The sequence below is a fragment of the Tupaia chinensis genome, unplaced genomic scaffold (assembly GCF_000334495.1).
Source record: "Tupaia chinensis unplaced genomic scaffold, TupChi_1.0 Scaffold149383_1, whole genome shotgun sequence".
NCBI classification, from domain to species: Eukaryota; Metazoa; Chordata; class Mammalia; order Scandentia; family Tupaiidae; genus Tupaia; species Tupaia belangeri.
In genome coordinates, this window is record NW_006209227.1 from 3,490,440 (window position 1) to 3,506,089 (window position 15,650).

The 15,650-nt window shown below is 43.5% G+C and overlaps 1 protein-coding gene across 1 annotated transcript in view; it reads left to right on the forward strand.

Moving 5' to 3' along the window:
* TRPM8 (transient receptor potential cation channel subfamily M member 8) overlaps window positions 1-15,650 on the forward strand; it is a 148,066-nt gene that overhangs the window by 72,366 nt on the left and 60,050 nt on the right. The window contains exons 13-18 of the mRNA XM_006171163.2: window positions 849-951; window positions 3,121-3,239; window positions 9,630-9,920; window positions 11,870-11,965; window positions 12,836-12,965; window positions 15,063-15,208. Coding sequence (XP_006171225.2) covers window positions 849-951; window positions 3,121-3,239; window positions 9,630-9,920; window positions 11,870-11,965; window positions 12,836-12,965; window positions 15,063-15,208 — 885 coding nt within the window. The remainder of the gene's footprint in view (window positions 1-848; window positions 952-3,120; window positions 3,240-9,629; window positions 9,921-11,869; window positions 11,966-12,835; window positions 12,966-15,062; window positions 15,209-15,650) is intronic.

A 15,650-nucleotide genomic window follows, 5' to 3' on the forward strand; every position in this document is an offset into this window, starting at 1 on the left:
ATCTCTATAAATTATAAAATAAAATCAGAAACATTAAGAAAAATCACAAGTGATAACATAACAAATTCATTTTTTGAGAGATTTTTGCTATGGAGCATCTGCTCACCTGAGAGACAGAGGTAGAAAGTGAGAAATCATCCCGGGGGGGATGGCCATGCCACAATCCGTTCTCCTCCATTTTCTTCTGGGGATTTTGGACATGCACGCACACACACCCAGCATGAGATTCAAGCTGCCAGGTCCAGGACTCGAACCATGGTTGACCATGTGGCATTCCAGTACCTCAACCATTTGCCACCTGTGGCTCCTCCCATCACAAATTCTTTATCTTCTCTCCTATTTGGTAAGTCCTCTTGGTTCTTGTTTGCATTTGCACCTTTCTTTTGTGCAGTTTAAGTATCTACACCCACTCTGGGGTGATCTCTAGGGTCTTCTGCTCTTTCTCCACTTAACACTCATTCAGCTACTGAGCACCTCCCACGTGCCAACCTTTGGGATTGTCTCACATGCACATGTATGCGCGCACACACACACACACACACACACACACACACACACACACGCCTTAGCCAGATGAGGCTCTCAGCTCTTTGACAGGGGCTTTTGGTGTGTGTACTCTTGCATAATAAGTCCTTTATTCTCATTGTGGTCAAGGACTTATTATTACAATTTAGGAATTAGAAGCTACTGGCCCAGGCCCTGCAGGTGAGGGATGCAGATCTGGAATTCCCATGCAGGTGGCTTTTTAATAAAAAGACGTAATTAAAGATCCTTCACCAAAGGAGAGGTTTATGCCCCTCATGCCTGAAATCAGCTGACTGACAACTTTGTTCTTTAAATGTTGCCAGCTCAAAGAAATTCTCGAAAGTTCTCACCTGTTAACAGTTATCAAAATGGAAGAGGCTGGAGATGAAATCGTGAGCAACGCCATTTCCTATGCTCTGTACAAAGGTGAGCAAACAGCTCCAGCTGCCCTTTCGGCTTTGTCTTGCTTTCTGTGACTTATATTTATTTTAATAATAGTGCTTTTGGAATATAATCTTGCCCTTAATTTTGATTATTATAGATTGGAAGCCAGACTGACTATTGCTCTGGGGAGGTAAATCTCCTTGGTTAGATGCATTTGATAGAAGAATCATCCTTATGTTATTAAGGTACCCGTCCATGTAACCCCAGGACTCCCCACAGAGCTGTTTCTAAGAGTGGATTAAAGGTTTTTTTGTTGTTGTTTTTATTTTTGTTTTTCAATCTCAGATGTCTTTGCACACATCTTTCATGCCCACAAATAATTTTTCATTAAATTTCAAGAGTTTATAAATCTCCCGAAGGTTATGAATGGACGTCAGGGTAAAGGTGTCCATCTTGGATCTTTGGTGACTTAGACATCCAAGTGGATGGATTGCCTGAAGCAAGTAACTTCCAGCAAGGCCTTGTCGTGTGGAGCTGAACTCTCAATTGGTAGCTGTGAAGTACGCAAGGCGGAACCAACCAACTAGAAGTGCAATTTAAGCATTAGACATTTATTAAAAACATTCTTATTGTGCTTGCCAGTTCGGCTTTGTCTTGCTTTCTGTGACTTATATTTATTTTAATAATAGTGCTTTTGGAATATAATCTTGCCCTTAATTTTGATTATTATAGATTGGAAGCCAGACTGACTATTGCTCTGGGGAGGTAAATCTCCTTGGTTAGATGCATTTGATAGAAGAATCATCCTTATGTTATTAAGGTACCCGTCCATGTAACCCCAGGACTCCCCACAGAGCTGTTTCTAAGAGTGGATTAAAGGTTTTTTTGTTGTTGTTTTTATTTTTGTTTTTCAATCTCAGATGTCTTTGCACACATCTTTCATGCCCACAAATAATTTTTCATTAAATTTCAAGAGTTTATAAATCTCCCGAAGGTTATGAATGGACGTCAGGGTAAAGGTGTCCATCTTGGATCTTTGGTGACTTAGACATCCAAGTGGATGGATTGCCTGAAGCAAGTAACTTCCAGCAAGGCCTTGTCGTGTGGAGCTGAACTCTCAATTGGTAGCTGTGAAGTACGCAAGGCGGAACCGACCAACTAGAAGTGCAATTTAAGCATTAGACATTTATTAAAAACATTCTTATTGTGCTTGCCAGAAATTTGGTTATAACACTGTTATTAAAATGGAAATCTATCTGCACAGATACGTAGACACAAAAAATATAAGCTCTGGAAAAGACAAGAAGAAAGTTGTACTGGGTCGTCAGGAGAGTCATGATGCGTTTTTACATAGAAAAATGTGGAAAAATATGTCAGGACTTTCCTGATGACTTAATGATATGGCTCATTGTTTTATAGATTTAGACACGCTGTAAGTCACCTGTGCCCTTGGGACAAAATGCTTATGAAATCTGAATTTATGGAAAATATCAATATGCTATGGCTGCACTGTTAGGATAAGCAATGCAAAGATATTATGGCTTGAATTGATTCTAATTATCTACTTCAGGACCTATAGAATGTGAATAAGACGAGTGAAAATAAAGTGAGTAGTTCTGAGTGTCTTATTCTTTTTAAAAATAATTATTTGATTTAATTTATTATTATTATCACTCTTTAATTTGCCACAGGGCATGTGTGCTCACCAGAGTGAGACAGAAGGAAAGAGAGAGAGTAAGCAAGAAAGCAAGCCCTCAGGCCCAGGACACAAACTGCAGTCAGCCTCGTGGAAGTATAGCGCCTTAACCACCATGTCAAATCCTGGCCCTATTCAATGTCTTATTCGAAGAGAATATACGTATTTACTTAGCGCTGCCCCCACCTCCCGCCTTTTTAAGTGAGAAATCACTCTCCCCCTGCCAGTTCCACCAACCTGCCAAGGGATGGCCATGCCTTAATCCCTTCTCCTCCATTCTTCTCTTGGGATTTTGGGCATACACACACATGCATGCACGTATACGCACCCAGTGTGATTTTCAAGCTGCCGAACCGCAGTCACCCACGTGGGATTCCAGTGCCTTAACCACCATGTCACCCACTGGCTCAGCGTTACCTTTGATAAATGTCTTCAGTAACTGGCCACAGAAGATGGTTCTGAATCTCTTACTTCTGGGCATTCAGTCCGTTGATTCTTTCCCTGCCCTCTTACAGCCTTCAGCACCAATGAGCAAGATAAAGATAACTGGAACGGGCAGCTAAAGCTTCTGTTGGAGTGGAACCAGCTGGACCTAGCCAGTGATGAGATTTTCACCAATGACCGACGGTGGGAGGTAAGCAAGAAGGCCTTCTGGGTTATTCCAGTCAGATGTGGACTAGGGTTTCCACATTGGTGTCAGTATTGAATATCGTAAAGGACTGTTCCTTCTGGTTCATCATTGGTGCCAAGCCCCACTTTCCTCATCTGTAGTATGTGATGGTAACATTGACTTAGTAGGTTTGCTGTGAATAGATAATAAAAATATAAGATGGTGTCAATCCACTAACACCATCCAAAACTTACAGCTCTTCAGCCACATGTGAGAGGTAATTCTCTATTTGGGTGTAGAGGAGCAGGTCTCCTCTTGGGGGTGGATGGTCAGAAGCACGCGAGTCAAGGTGCAGGATTAGTGAACACAGCTCCACTATAAATCCAGAGAACAGAACCCTTTTCGTTCCTTTGCCCACCTCCCTGCCAGCTTCTGATCATAGACTTGTCAGCAGCGAAGTGTGTCAGGGGAAAATAGAGCAACTAGAAGTCATTCAAGGACTGTTTTAGAGCTGGGAACTCAGGTGTCCTTAGCCAAAAGGGCCCCTTTAATAAGACGTTGCACATGCAGTAACACGCAGTCTTTCCCACTAGACCACCTTTTCTCACTTTTCAACCTGATTAATATTTTAGGACTACACTTTCTAGAAGTGTCCTCTTGTGTACAACTAAAGTTCAATTGGTCTTAGTTTTGCTCAACAGAAACAATTAGGAACTGTCAAAGGTAGATTTGCAAACTGTTTCTGTGGTTTTGGCCCTTCTGAGTTAATTTAAGTCATTTGTGGGCAGTGAGAATGTATTTAATTTTATACATGTATGTATCTATAAATTCGAAGGTTCATATGTTCTAGAACTTTCTTCCTTAGCAGCCAGTTCAGAAAACACTTACAGGTCTATTGTGTCATCAAAGACTAAGACTTGATTATATTAACATGTGATCAATTTTAATGATAGGAGTGTAAGTAAAGAAATGGCTTATGAATTTTTAAGTTACTCATTCCTTTAGCAAACATTATCTTGTTTGGCCTTTGCAGTATAATGAACCCTATTACACATAGCAAGGCTTTACTTAGTAGAAGGAAAGTAAGTAGATCTAGTTAATTGATTCATAAAAGAATCCTTGTGTGTGAAATATTCTATTTAAATAAGGTCAGATGACACAGATAAACATAAACCCACATATTGAATAGGACGTTTAATTTTATTAACTCTGCTAAAGATTGTTAAGGGCATATTGAACCAGCCCATCTGCGTGACTTCGGGCAAGGTAATTAACCTCTTTCTGCCTCCTTTCCATCTGCAGTAGCAGGTCAGAGCCAGCTCTTACTGGCTTGCAAGAGTGGCTGCTAGATTTTTAGAGATTCTGTGAGTCCGTTGTTACATTCAGTCATTACTGAAAGTTGAATGAAATAGATTGAGGATTAAAGAAATGTTATGACAAACCAGGTAATAAATAACCCAAACTCATGGTCTTTTCCTTCTTTTACTACATTTACTGCCGTCTGTGCCCTGGAGGTTATATATGACCATTTTATTTGTGTGCTGGAAATACCACACAGCAGGGTGCTACTCCACCTCTATGACTGACCCTACATTCAATGCTGTCACACTGGTAGCTGAACGCACTGTCACACTGGCCACTGTGGAAGTATTTATACCACAGAAATTGTCAGTCACTACAGATCAGGGCCAAAAATGCATCATGACTTTTTCCGATGACCCAATATATTTTCATTAAAAAAAAAAATTGCCAGAGGGCAGGTTCGCTTGCACGTGTGCACACACATGGGGGGAGGGAGAAGGAAAGTGTGAAAGCATCTCCATGGAGAATTGTTAATGCAACAATCTCTTCTTTTTCATGGAAAAAGTCATGATGCATTTTTGGCCCTGATCTGTAGTGACTGACAATTTCTGTGGTATAAATCCGCTTCTTTTGGGATTTTGGTCATGCACACTTGCGTGCCCAGCATATTCTCCAAGCTACCAGGTCTGGGATTCAAAGCATGCATTCAGCCATGTGGGATCCAGTTGCTGTACTCACCGTGCTACTGGCTGGGGTGGCCTGAATTTTCTTTCAGAGAGCTGGTTGGTAAATATATACCAGTATACCACAGCTCATCTGAAAATGAAGATGATGACAATAGTAGTAGTTACACTGTGTTAGTACAATGATTAAATCAGGTGATGTTTCTGGAGTGCTTAGAATATTCACACTTATTTAGGACTATGTAAATATTTGCTTAAAGGAACCAGCAGATGTTATGTTGCTGGACTCCCATGTAGTCAACTGCTGTTTGAGTCCTGGACCGGGCAGCTTAAAACTCATGCCGTGTGCATGTGTGTGCATGCCCAAGATCCCTAGAGGAGAATGGAGAAGGGATTGCAGTGCGGCCATCCCCCTGGATAGTGATATCTTGCTTTCTGTCTCTCTGTTTCTGTCTGTCTCTCCATCCCTCTCTGTCTCTCCAGCGAGCACACGTGCCCTATAGCAAAAATCTCTCTAAAATTTTTTTGCTAAAAAATAAATTAAATATTTGGTATCATAATACTATTCAAAAAGTTTCAGTGAACTGTAACCTTTTGCAGTTTACAAAGCAGTTTCCTTGTGTTAGGTTACTTTCTCCGCACACCAATTCACAACAGGATCACTTCATCTTGTTGATTGATAAGCCAGAGCTCTATGAGTATCACAGGAGGGAAAAAGCTACTGATGCCTTTTTTTTTTTTAATTTTTTTTTAGTTTGCTACAGGGTGCATGTGCTCAGAGAGAGAGAGAGAGGGAAAAAGAGAACTCACCTCCCGGGGGATGGCTATGCCACAGTCCCTTCTCCTGCATTCTCCTCTTGGGATTTGGGGCACACATGCACGTGTACTTTGTGTGATTTTTCAAGTCCCTGGGTCCAGGATTCGAACTGTGCAGGTTAGCTATATGAGATCTAACCTCCTTAACCTCCGTGCCACCTGCTGGCTTGCTACTGATGACTTTTTGAGGACCTACTCTGAACTTAAACTTCCAAAAGGAGCTTGACTTGTGTTATTTCATTTCATCCTTAAACCATGTATTTTAGAGAAGGGCAAACTGTTGATCAGGGTTGCAAACTTGTCCTGGGTCACATAGCTACTAAATGGTAGAATCAAGACTTGAAAACACATCATGACCCTGGCATGGTCTCTGGACTGGCACAGCTTGGGAGATGGTCAGCAGTGTGAAGCACTGGATGCACTGTAGGCTTCCTGCCGCAGATTCTGAGGCTGACTCTGAGCAGTCCACGTTTTAATGAGTCTGCTGGATTTGAGAACACTGCCCTCCACTTTCAACCAGTACAAGGCGGATGGATTTGGAAAGAAATGTGAATGCTGGGCACAGCAAACATGTGTCTGGGGGACAGAAGGGAAAGTACAGTGCTGTCTTCTCATGGGGACTCCTGTCCTGCTGAGCCCCACTGGACCCACAATGCATCACTCAAGGGGCCCTTGACAATTCCTTCTCTAGGCACTGTGTGCATCTCATGAGGCCAGCATTAGGCAGAAGTGAAAGCCTAATGCTGCCGTTGGCACAGGAGAAGCGTCTGAATCCGGGATCAGACGAGGAATGTGAGTGAGCAAAGTGGGCTGCATTGGCACCAGTGAGGACTGGTGGGGACTGTGGGACTGGAGAGCCCAGGCTCCCGGGAGCAGCTGCCACTCTGCTCCAGCTGGCGGCTCCCATGGTGATGTTTCTGGAGTGCTTAGAATATTCACACTTATTTAGGACTATGTAAATATTTGCTTAAAGGAACCAGCAGATGTTATGTTGCTGGACTCCCATGTAGTCAACTGCTGTTTGAGTCCTGGACCGGGCAGCTTAAAACTCATGCCGTGTGCATGTGTGTGCATGCCCAAGATCCCTAGAGGAGAATGGAGAAGGGATTGCAGTGCGGCCATCCCCCTGGATAGTGATATCTTGCTTTCTGTCTCTCTGTTTCTGTCTGTCTCTCCATCCCTCTCCGTCTCTCCTGCGCGCACACGTGCCGGATAGCCACGAGCACACGTGCCCTATAGCAAAAATCTCTCTAAAATTTTTTTGCTAAAAAATAAATTAAATATTTGGTATCATAATACTATTCAAAAAGTTTCAGTGAACTGTAACCTTTTGCAGTTTACAAAGCAGTTTCCTTGTGTTAGGTTACTTTCTCCGCACACCAATTCACAACAGGATCACTTCATCTTGTTGATTGATAAGCCAGAGCTCTATGAGTATCACAGGAGGGAAAAAGCTACTGATGCCTTTTTTTTTTTTTAATTTTTTTTTAGTTTGCTACAGGGTGCATGTGCTCAGAGAGAGAGAGAGAGAGAGAGAGACAGAGATAGAGAGAGAGGGAAAATGAGAACTCACCTCCCGGGGGATGGCTATGCCACAGTCCCTTCTCCTGCATTCTCCTCTTGGGAGTTGGGGCACACATGCACGTGTACTTTGTGTGATTTTTCAAGTCCCTGGGTCCAGGATTCGAACTGTGCAGGTTAGCTATATGAGATCTAACCTTAACCTCCGTGCCACCTGCTGGCTTGCTACTGATGACTTTTTGAGGACCTACTCTGAACTTAAACTTCCAAAAGGAGCTTGACTTGTGTTATTTCATTTCATCCTTAAACCATGTATTTTAGAGAAGGGCAAACTGTTGATCAGGGTTGCAAACTTGTCCTGGGTCACATAGCTACTAAATGGTAGAATCAAGACTTGAAAACACATCATGACCCTGGCATGGTCTCTGGACTGGCACAGCTTGGGAGATGGTCAGCAGTGTGAAGCACTGGATGCACTGTAGGCTTCCTGCCGCAGATTCTGAGGCTGACTCTGAGCAGTCCACGTTTTAATGAGTCTGCTGGATTTGAGAACACTGCCCTCCACTTTCAACCAGTACAAGGCGGATGGATTTGGAAAGAAATGTGAATGCTGGGCACAGCAAACATGTGTCTGGGGGACAGAAGGGAAAGTACAGTGCTGTCTTCTCATGGGGACTCCTGTCCTGCTGAGCCCCACTGGACCCACAATGCATCACTCAAGGGGCCCTTGACAATTCCTTCTCTAGGCACTGTGTGCATCTCATGAGGCCAGCATTAGGCAGAAGTGAAAGCCTAATGCTGCCGTTGGCACAGGAGAAGCATCTGAATCCGGGATCAGACGAGGAATGTGAGTGAGCAAAGTGGGCTGCATTGGCACCAGTGAGGACTGGTGGGGACTGTGGGACTGGAGAGCCCAGGCTCCCGGGAGCAGCTGCCACTCTGCTCCAGCTGGCGGCTCCCATGTTGTCAGAGTTTGTGGTTTTTACTCTAAAACCTGGATTTTCATGCTGGAGATACAGATTTTGATGAACCTTCAAACTTTAAAATGTTGACAACAAAAGCAAATTGCCAAATTCTACAGAAGAAACATAAAACATTATTTGAAAACAGGTGTAGACTGTAGTCCACTGATTTGTGTCTGAAGTAAATACTAATTACCTTAAAATTCTCAGTAAGCTTCTGTGGACTAAGTTTTATCAGGAGCTGAGAAGTGGATACAAAGACAGCTCACAGTCAAGTGTAATTGTCAAGTGGTCAAGTGTTCTAGTGACTTTGGGATATGAAACATGTCAAGTCATTTGCTTGGTGATGCGGGGTTTGCATGTAGTTTGATGGATTCCATCTTGCCAAATGTTTCTGAGAACACAGCCATTTTAATGGAAGGCTCGTGGGCACCAGTGAAGGGCAGCAGATCTCACAGCATGGAGTGAAGAGACTACACTGGTGGTTGGCTTGCAGATGGTGTCTACTGTAGACTCCAGAGAAATGGTTCCAGCAGTACTATCATCCTCACTCCCTGAGTGGTTCTTCTGGGCTGGAGACTGACAAATCTTGACCAACATGAATTCTTGTGAGCACTTACTCCCATTTTACATAAGCTAGAGCCAAGTGCAAGCCCTCATCTGGCTGGTGTCAAAGATTCCACTATGGTGCTTCCCCATCTAGATGTTTGAACTATAATTAAATGTGTATTAAAATTGAAATGATAGGGCCAGCCATGGCCTCATGGTTAAGGTGGTTGGTTTCCACATGGCCAACTGTGCAGTTTAAATCCCAGACCTGGTGACTTGGACAAAAACACACCAGGCAAGTGTACATATGTGCCCAAAGTCCCGAGAGGAGAAATGGAGGAGAGGGATTGCATTGTGGCCATTTCCCACGGGGAGTGCTTTCTCACCCATCCATCTCTTTCTAGTGAGTACACATGCCCTCTAGCAAATTAAAAAGATATTTTTGAAATGATAAGCTTTACTCCCAAAACAGGATTGAAAAAGAAATTGAAGATGTTATTACTTTGTGGCTGAGGAAGAAATCACCTTGTTTTCTTTATTGAACTTCAGATGTGAGTACTATTTCTGCTCTTTCTCCTCAGTCAGCTGACCTTCAAGAAGTAATGTTTACAGCCCTCATAAAGGACAGACCCAAATTTGTCCGCCTCTTTCTGGAGAATGGCTTGAACCTGCAGAAGTTTCTGACCAACGATGTCCTCTCTGAGCTCTTCTCCAACCACTTCAGCACTCTTGTGTACCGGAACCTGCAGATAGCCAAGAATTCTTATAATGATGCCCTCCTCACATTCGTTTGGAAGCTGGTTGCAAACTTCCGGAGAAGCTTCTGGAAAGAAGAGAGAAATAGCAGGGAGGATTTGGATGTGGAATTCCATGTATGTACTGTGAGAGTTGTCTGTTTGAATCCTCTAATCTTTTGAGTCTTCCTGCAAAAATTTCTCCATCTCCATCTTTCCCACTCCCTACCTCATTGCCATAGAATGGCTAATATGCTGACAGTGCTGATTTTATTTTCTCTTCCTTTACTTAAGATAACAAATATACCTAATAAGTTGTCTGATGTCTTGTTTTATACTCCATGCTATAGGGAGGTCTTCAAAAAGTTCACAAAAATGAGTATTATAAGAACACTATGCATGAGTGACCAATTTTTTTTTTGCACCCAAGTAAGCTCATACTTTAATTCCATCTTTCCACAAACTTTTTAAAGTACTCTCATTGTCTAATGGGTTGCAGTTTTAAAATTTTTTATTGTAGTGTTTGGTGGCATACCATACTTTCCAATGGCCTCTAACAGGGAACAGGACAATCAAATCACTGCCTGCTCATGTTTTAGCGTAGTGGTTATAGTCTGCTTTAAATAGCTCTCTCTCTCTCTCTCTCTCTCTCTCTCTCACACACACACACACACACACACACACACAAGGAATGAAGAACAGCCTACTAGTCTTTTGTGAATAAATGTGGCAGTGAATAGTTTTGAAGGGATAATCTAGGTGTTCATTTGAGAGTATCCTGTATTCCCTCAGGCCTTCCAGTATAAATACAGGCTCAGTTTCCAATTGCAGCACCAGCAACTATTTGCTGAAAATTTGCTCTGATCAGAGTCAAGCACTGTGAGAAGTTGGTGCATAAATACCCCAGCTCAGTCCAACTTAGGAGAAATAGCTTCACAGCATGTGTTCTCCATGGCTCCTATCGTTGCCCAATGGAGTTAAGCTCCAGTCACCCACCATGACAACTTGCTTGATAATGCACCTTTTATAAGTTTCTTTTTCTCTGATCTCATTTCTTTCTTTTCCTGTTGATTTTCTCAGGATCATCTCCCAAATAAACTACTTGTCTTAAATCCTTGCTTTTGGGGAAATGTAAACCAGATCTTTATCTTTTGTAATTCTGATATTTTTGTGTGTGTTGCAAAAATCAAATGAGCTAGGTGTTTACAGAAACTGGAAGTGTTTAGAGAGCTTCTGCTTGACACCGTTAGTGTTAAAACCCTCTGAAATATACATAGCTGGGCCTCATGTATTTTAGACCTCAGTAAAATCTGTAGGAAGTCGAAAAGAAATAGACACATTTAGTTTTCTATCTGAACATGTTCCATTGGAAGATACAGAATTCTGAATAGGAGGTAGGATTCTAATGGCCATATTAGAATCAAATCTTTGAATAACAGCCCAAAGAAATATGCATATTTTATTTGTGGTAATTGAACTTAAACCACAGGAAAGTTGGAATTTAGTTTGAATAATTTTCTAGACAAGAAACAGATTTATATGATGAGAAGGGATTGCTTTCTCTTTGGCTTGTCAGAAGTCATTTCATTTTAAAATTGCTCTCAGCACATTTTTCACCCCTTGTGCCTTTTCATCTAGTTGTGCTTTGTCTTTTATGATAGATAAGATTTTTGTATCAAATCATACCACCTGGAGAATAGCAGAGATGAAAATCACATCTCTGTGCTGTTAAAATGAACTCATACACACAAGTACAGAGTTCTCCAAACACAGAGCTCTTTCCCAGGGCTTCCTCACCCTTGATTTCTTTTCTCTTTCTCTTTTAAAGAAGTTGTTTATTTAACTTTATTATTATTTTAATTTGTATAGGGAATTTGTGCTCATCAGAGAGAGACACAGAGAGAGAGAAAAAAATGAGAAAGCAACCTGCCAGGTTTGGGATCCAAACCATGATTGACCATGTGGGAGTCCAGCACTTCAACCACCACACCACCTGCTGGCCTCAACACACTCCTGGTTTTATTGTTAGAGTAGTGCACCCAAACTGACTTCGATTTGCACATGCTGACCACATTGTCTTATCCCAGGATGTCTCTATTAATACTCGGCACCCACTGCAAGCTCTTTTCATCTGGGCCATTCTTCAAAATAAGAAGGAACTCTCCAAAGTCATTTGGGAACAGGTAAATATTCCAGTTCTGCTAAATTTACACCAAATGTATGCTTCGTTGTAACAATTTTGACCTTGTCAGAACTCACATGCTTAATCTAAGACGTCACCGATAGGATTGATAGCTGATGGCTATGTTGGATAGACATGGCTGCGCCCATTGCATGTTGGTGGAGGTGTGCTCTGGGAGGGAAGTCCATGGGTGGTAGCCATGCTTGGTGGACAGTCCAGTAGGCACCTGCTTCTTGGAGTGTGTGTGTGATTATTTTCCAAGTGGGTGAGGTTTTCTAATTTAATTTAAAAAATTATTTTCTAGCTTTATTACATTATGGTCAGGAAGTTGGGTAAAAATGGCTTTGGAAATTTACTGAGAATTTTTTTTGTAGCTTAGCACATAATGTTTATAAATGATTTATGGACCTTTGCACTGCATTCTCCAGCTTTAGAGCAGAAGACTGGGTACTAATTATAAAATTCGCACACATATTCTTACTAGTCATTGTTCAGATCTTCTATGTCCTTAGCCATTTCCCCCTCCTCTCTGAGCTATTTCAGTATGATGGGAAAATGTAACAGTGGGTTAGTCAGGCCTCCTGCTATCAGAGTCTGACTGTCAGCTTCTCATTGCATTTATCTCGATACTTTCCTTTTATATGCTAATTTCATGTTCAAGACTGGGAGTAGATTCAGGTTCAAAGAGTTCCATGTTCAAGACTGTGAACACATTCAGGTTCAAGATAATTTTGTGCTCATTATAAATTTTGCTTTGAATCATTTTCTGCTTTTGCTGCGAGTTTGTCCTTGTCTGATATTAATGTTGATGCCACCACTTCAAGAGATTCTGAATTAACCTATTGATGTAATCCTCTCCCCCTCTGATAAGACCAGAGGTTGTACTCTGGCAGCTCTCGGAGCCAGCAAGCTTCTGAAGACTCTGGCCAAAGTGAAGAATGACATCAACGCTGCTGGGGAATCTGAGGAGCTGGCCAACGAGTATGAGACCCGTGCGGTTGGTAAGTCTCCTGTAGTTTAAGCATTGTTGGGCACTCACAGGCCTGGTGGTCGAGATCGGTGACATATCTAGGCTTCCCTTGCTGGCCTGATTTGAGGGCTGAACCCCTCACGGTCAGGCGTACACATGCTGTACACAGCCTCCTCGGTCCTGGCATTTTCTGGCTTTTCCAAGTGTGAATGTGGAAATGTGAGACCATGAATCTTACAGTTGCCCAGAGCCACACCCAGGCCCAGGCTGAAGCTGTCGAGAACCCCAGGGAGCGCTGGGGTGTTTGTTGGATGCTGTCAGGATACTTGACAGGTCTGAGATTTGTACATGGCTTGCAAACTAACAGGTTAGCCTGCCAGCTTTGTATATGAAGGGACTTCAGAATGTTCGTGGAAAAATGGAATGAAAGTACTTTGTATTGGTGCAAAAATGTTTTGAAATCTTGGCATAGTTTTTTCATAGTACATATTTTCCTTGAACTGTTTGCAGATGCTTTATATTATGTATATGTATGTTGTGTATACATGTATGGCTATATACATACATAAGTATATATGTATATATACACGCTGTGTAGTATATGTAGTATATGCATGTATATCCACACACACTGCCCGAAGATTTTCGGACATTTTATGACTGATGGCAGACAGTAGCCCGAGTAGCATTGTGGGATGGCTTCTCTGTCTTGAGTACACCCCCAGGGGGACTCAAATAACAGCCAGGGTTACTGCCCCGCTGCTCCCAAGGTTAGGAGACTCAGAGCTTCAGTCAGGGCTAGAGGTGCGATATGCATTTCCTGGCGTGGAAGAGTGGAGAGGCGTCCAAAACCTTCTCTCCTGGAGCATCTCTGGGGGAAACGTCTAACGCTATTGGCTATTCACTCCTTCAGCCTAGCTTGTCAGCACACAGAGGCTGACCCTGTTGGATGTGCGACATCAGGAGCAGTGGCCTCCGGACAGCAGAGGGCTGTAGGCCTGCTCAGCGCTTCCTCTTCACTCGGCAGCTTTAAGTGTGCGGTGTCTGTTTGCAGCATGTTCGTCTATGGGCTTATTTTTTGTCAAAATGCTCATGAGTTTAGCTTCTCTGTATTGGAAAAAGGGTGTCAATGAATCCTTTGCACATATTAAAACTTTAAAAGATATTATGTTCATTTCTGGATGACCTAGATTAGACAGTGGCTCCTAATACTTGGAGTTCTAAAAGATTTCCTCTGAGACAAAGCTTAATTTGGGGTTGGCAAGTGGTGGCAGTCCAGGCTCTGTGAAGCTGACCCACCTGGGAGGGTTCTGTTCATGTCTAGAGATCTCCCTAAACACGCTGGACATGTGCATGCCTGTCTTCCAGGGCTGGCTGAGGCTGGGGGCCAGTCGTGATGGGAAGACCTCATTGGGCGTGCTTTCTCTTTCTCTCTCTCTTGCTCATAAAAGAAAGAAAGAAACTGGGGGAAAAAAATTTTCCTCTGAGGAGCTACACTCCAATCTCTGTCCTGAGGTCTTGAAGGTTAACACACCCTCCCTGCAATCTATCTTTTTTTTTTTTAACACTGCGTCCCCAAAGACATCTGCAAAAACCCCTCATCTAAGAGAAAGCACAGAATGGAAACAATTTGGGGAAGGGGCTGCTCTGGTTAAGGGGACCAGAGGGTCTAGAATCCTCCCCAGCAGCCAGGGCTCTTCTGCCTGAGCCTAGACTGAAACCCACCACAGCGGGGAGTGCCGTGTGTCAACACAGCTCTCTTCCTGCACACTCACTGACCCCTCTGCCATCGGGATTTCTGCCGAGCACGGAGTGCTTAAAGAAAGCCCACACTCAGTCAGGAGTCGTGTCCTGATGGCACTCCCCGAGTTCCTCATTTCCGCTCTCTTCACTCACTATAGGGTGCATGTGCTCACCAGAGACAGAGAGGGTGACCGGGCAAGTAAGAGGGCACTGCGAGTTCCAGTCACCTTACCACCATGTTCTGGCTGGCTCTCTCTGGACCTTGCGCAGGTCTGCATCCTCACACGCAGGCCGTTCTTGGGTTCAGGGTTGGTTGGGGTGGGAGGCGGGACAGCGTTGTGTATTTGTTGGCCCTGATGGTTCAGCATCCGCTGACATCCCTTAGAGCTGTTCACCGAGTGCTACAGCAGTGACGAGGCTTTGGCAGAACAACTGCTCGTCTACTCCTGCGAAGCCTGGGGTGGAAGCAACTGCTTGGAGCTGGCGGTGGAGGCCACGGACCAGCACTTCATCGCCCAGCCTGGGGTCCAGGTAAAGAAATGCGCTCACCAAACAACCTGCCCACAAGTAGGCCCTTGATGTCAGATGCTATCTGCAAATTAAAAAGAAATATATTACAAACCATCTTTCCCAGAGTGGAAACCGCAGTTGGGTAGTTGGGTGGTGACACAGGAGGTAGCAGCGCGTCGGTGTCATAGAGATCCTAGCTTCAAGAGACGGGCAGGAATAAGAACATTCTGGAGTTTCCGCAGAGCAAACAGTACTGCCTTGTAATCACGAGCTGGCTCTCTGGGGCCGCTGCCCGGGTATCAGTCTCCTGGACCCCTGACTGGCTGTGGTGGACGGCCAAGCGGAACACGCTCCCTGAACCTTAATTTCCTCATCTGGTAAGTGGGAATGCTGGTGGTTGAGGGGAAGGTCTGCTGTGAGGACTCTGAGCTCCTGTGTGGAAGGTGCCCTGCCACTCAGCAGG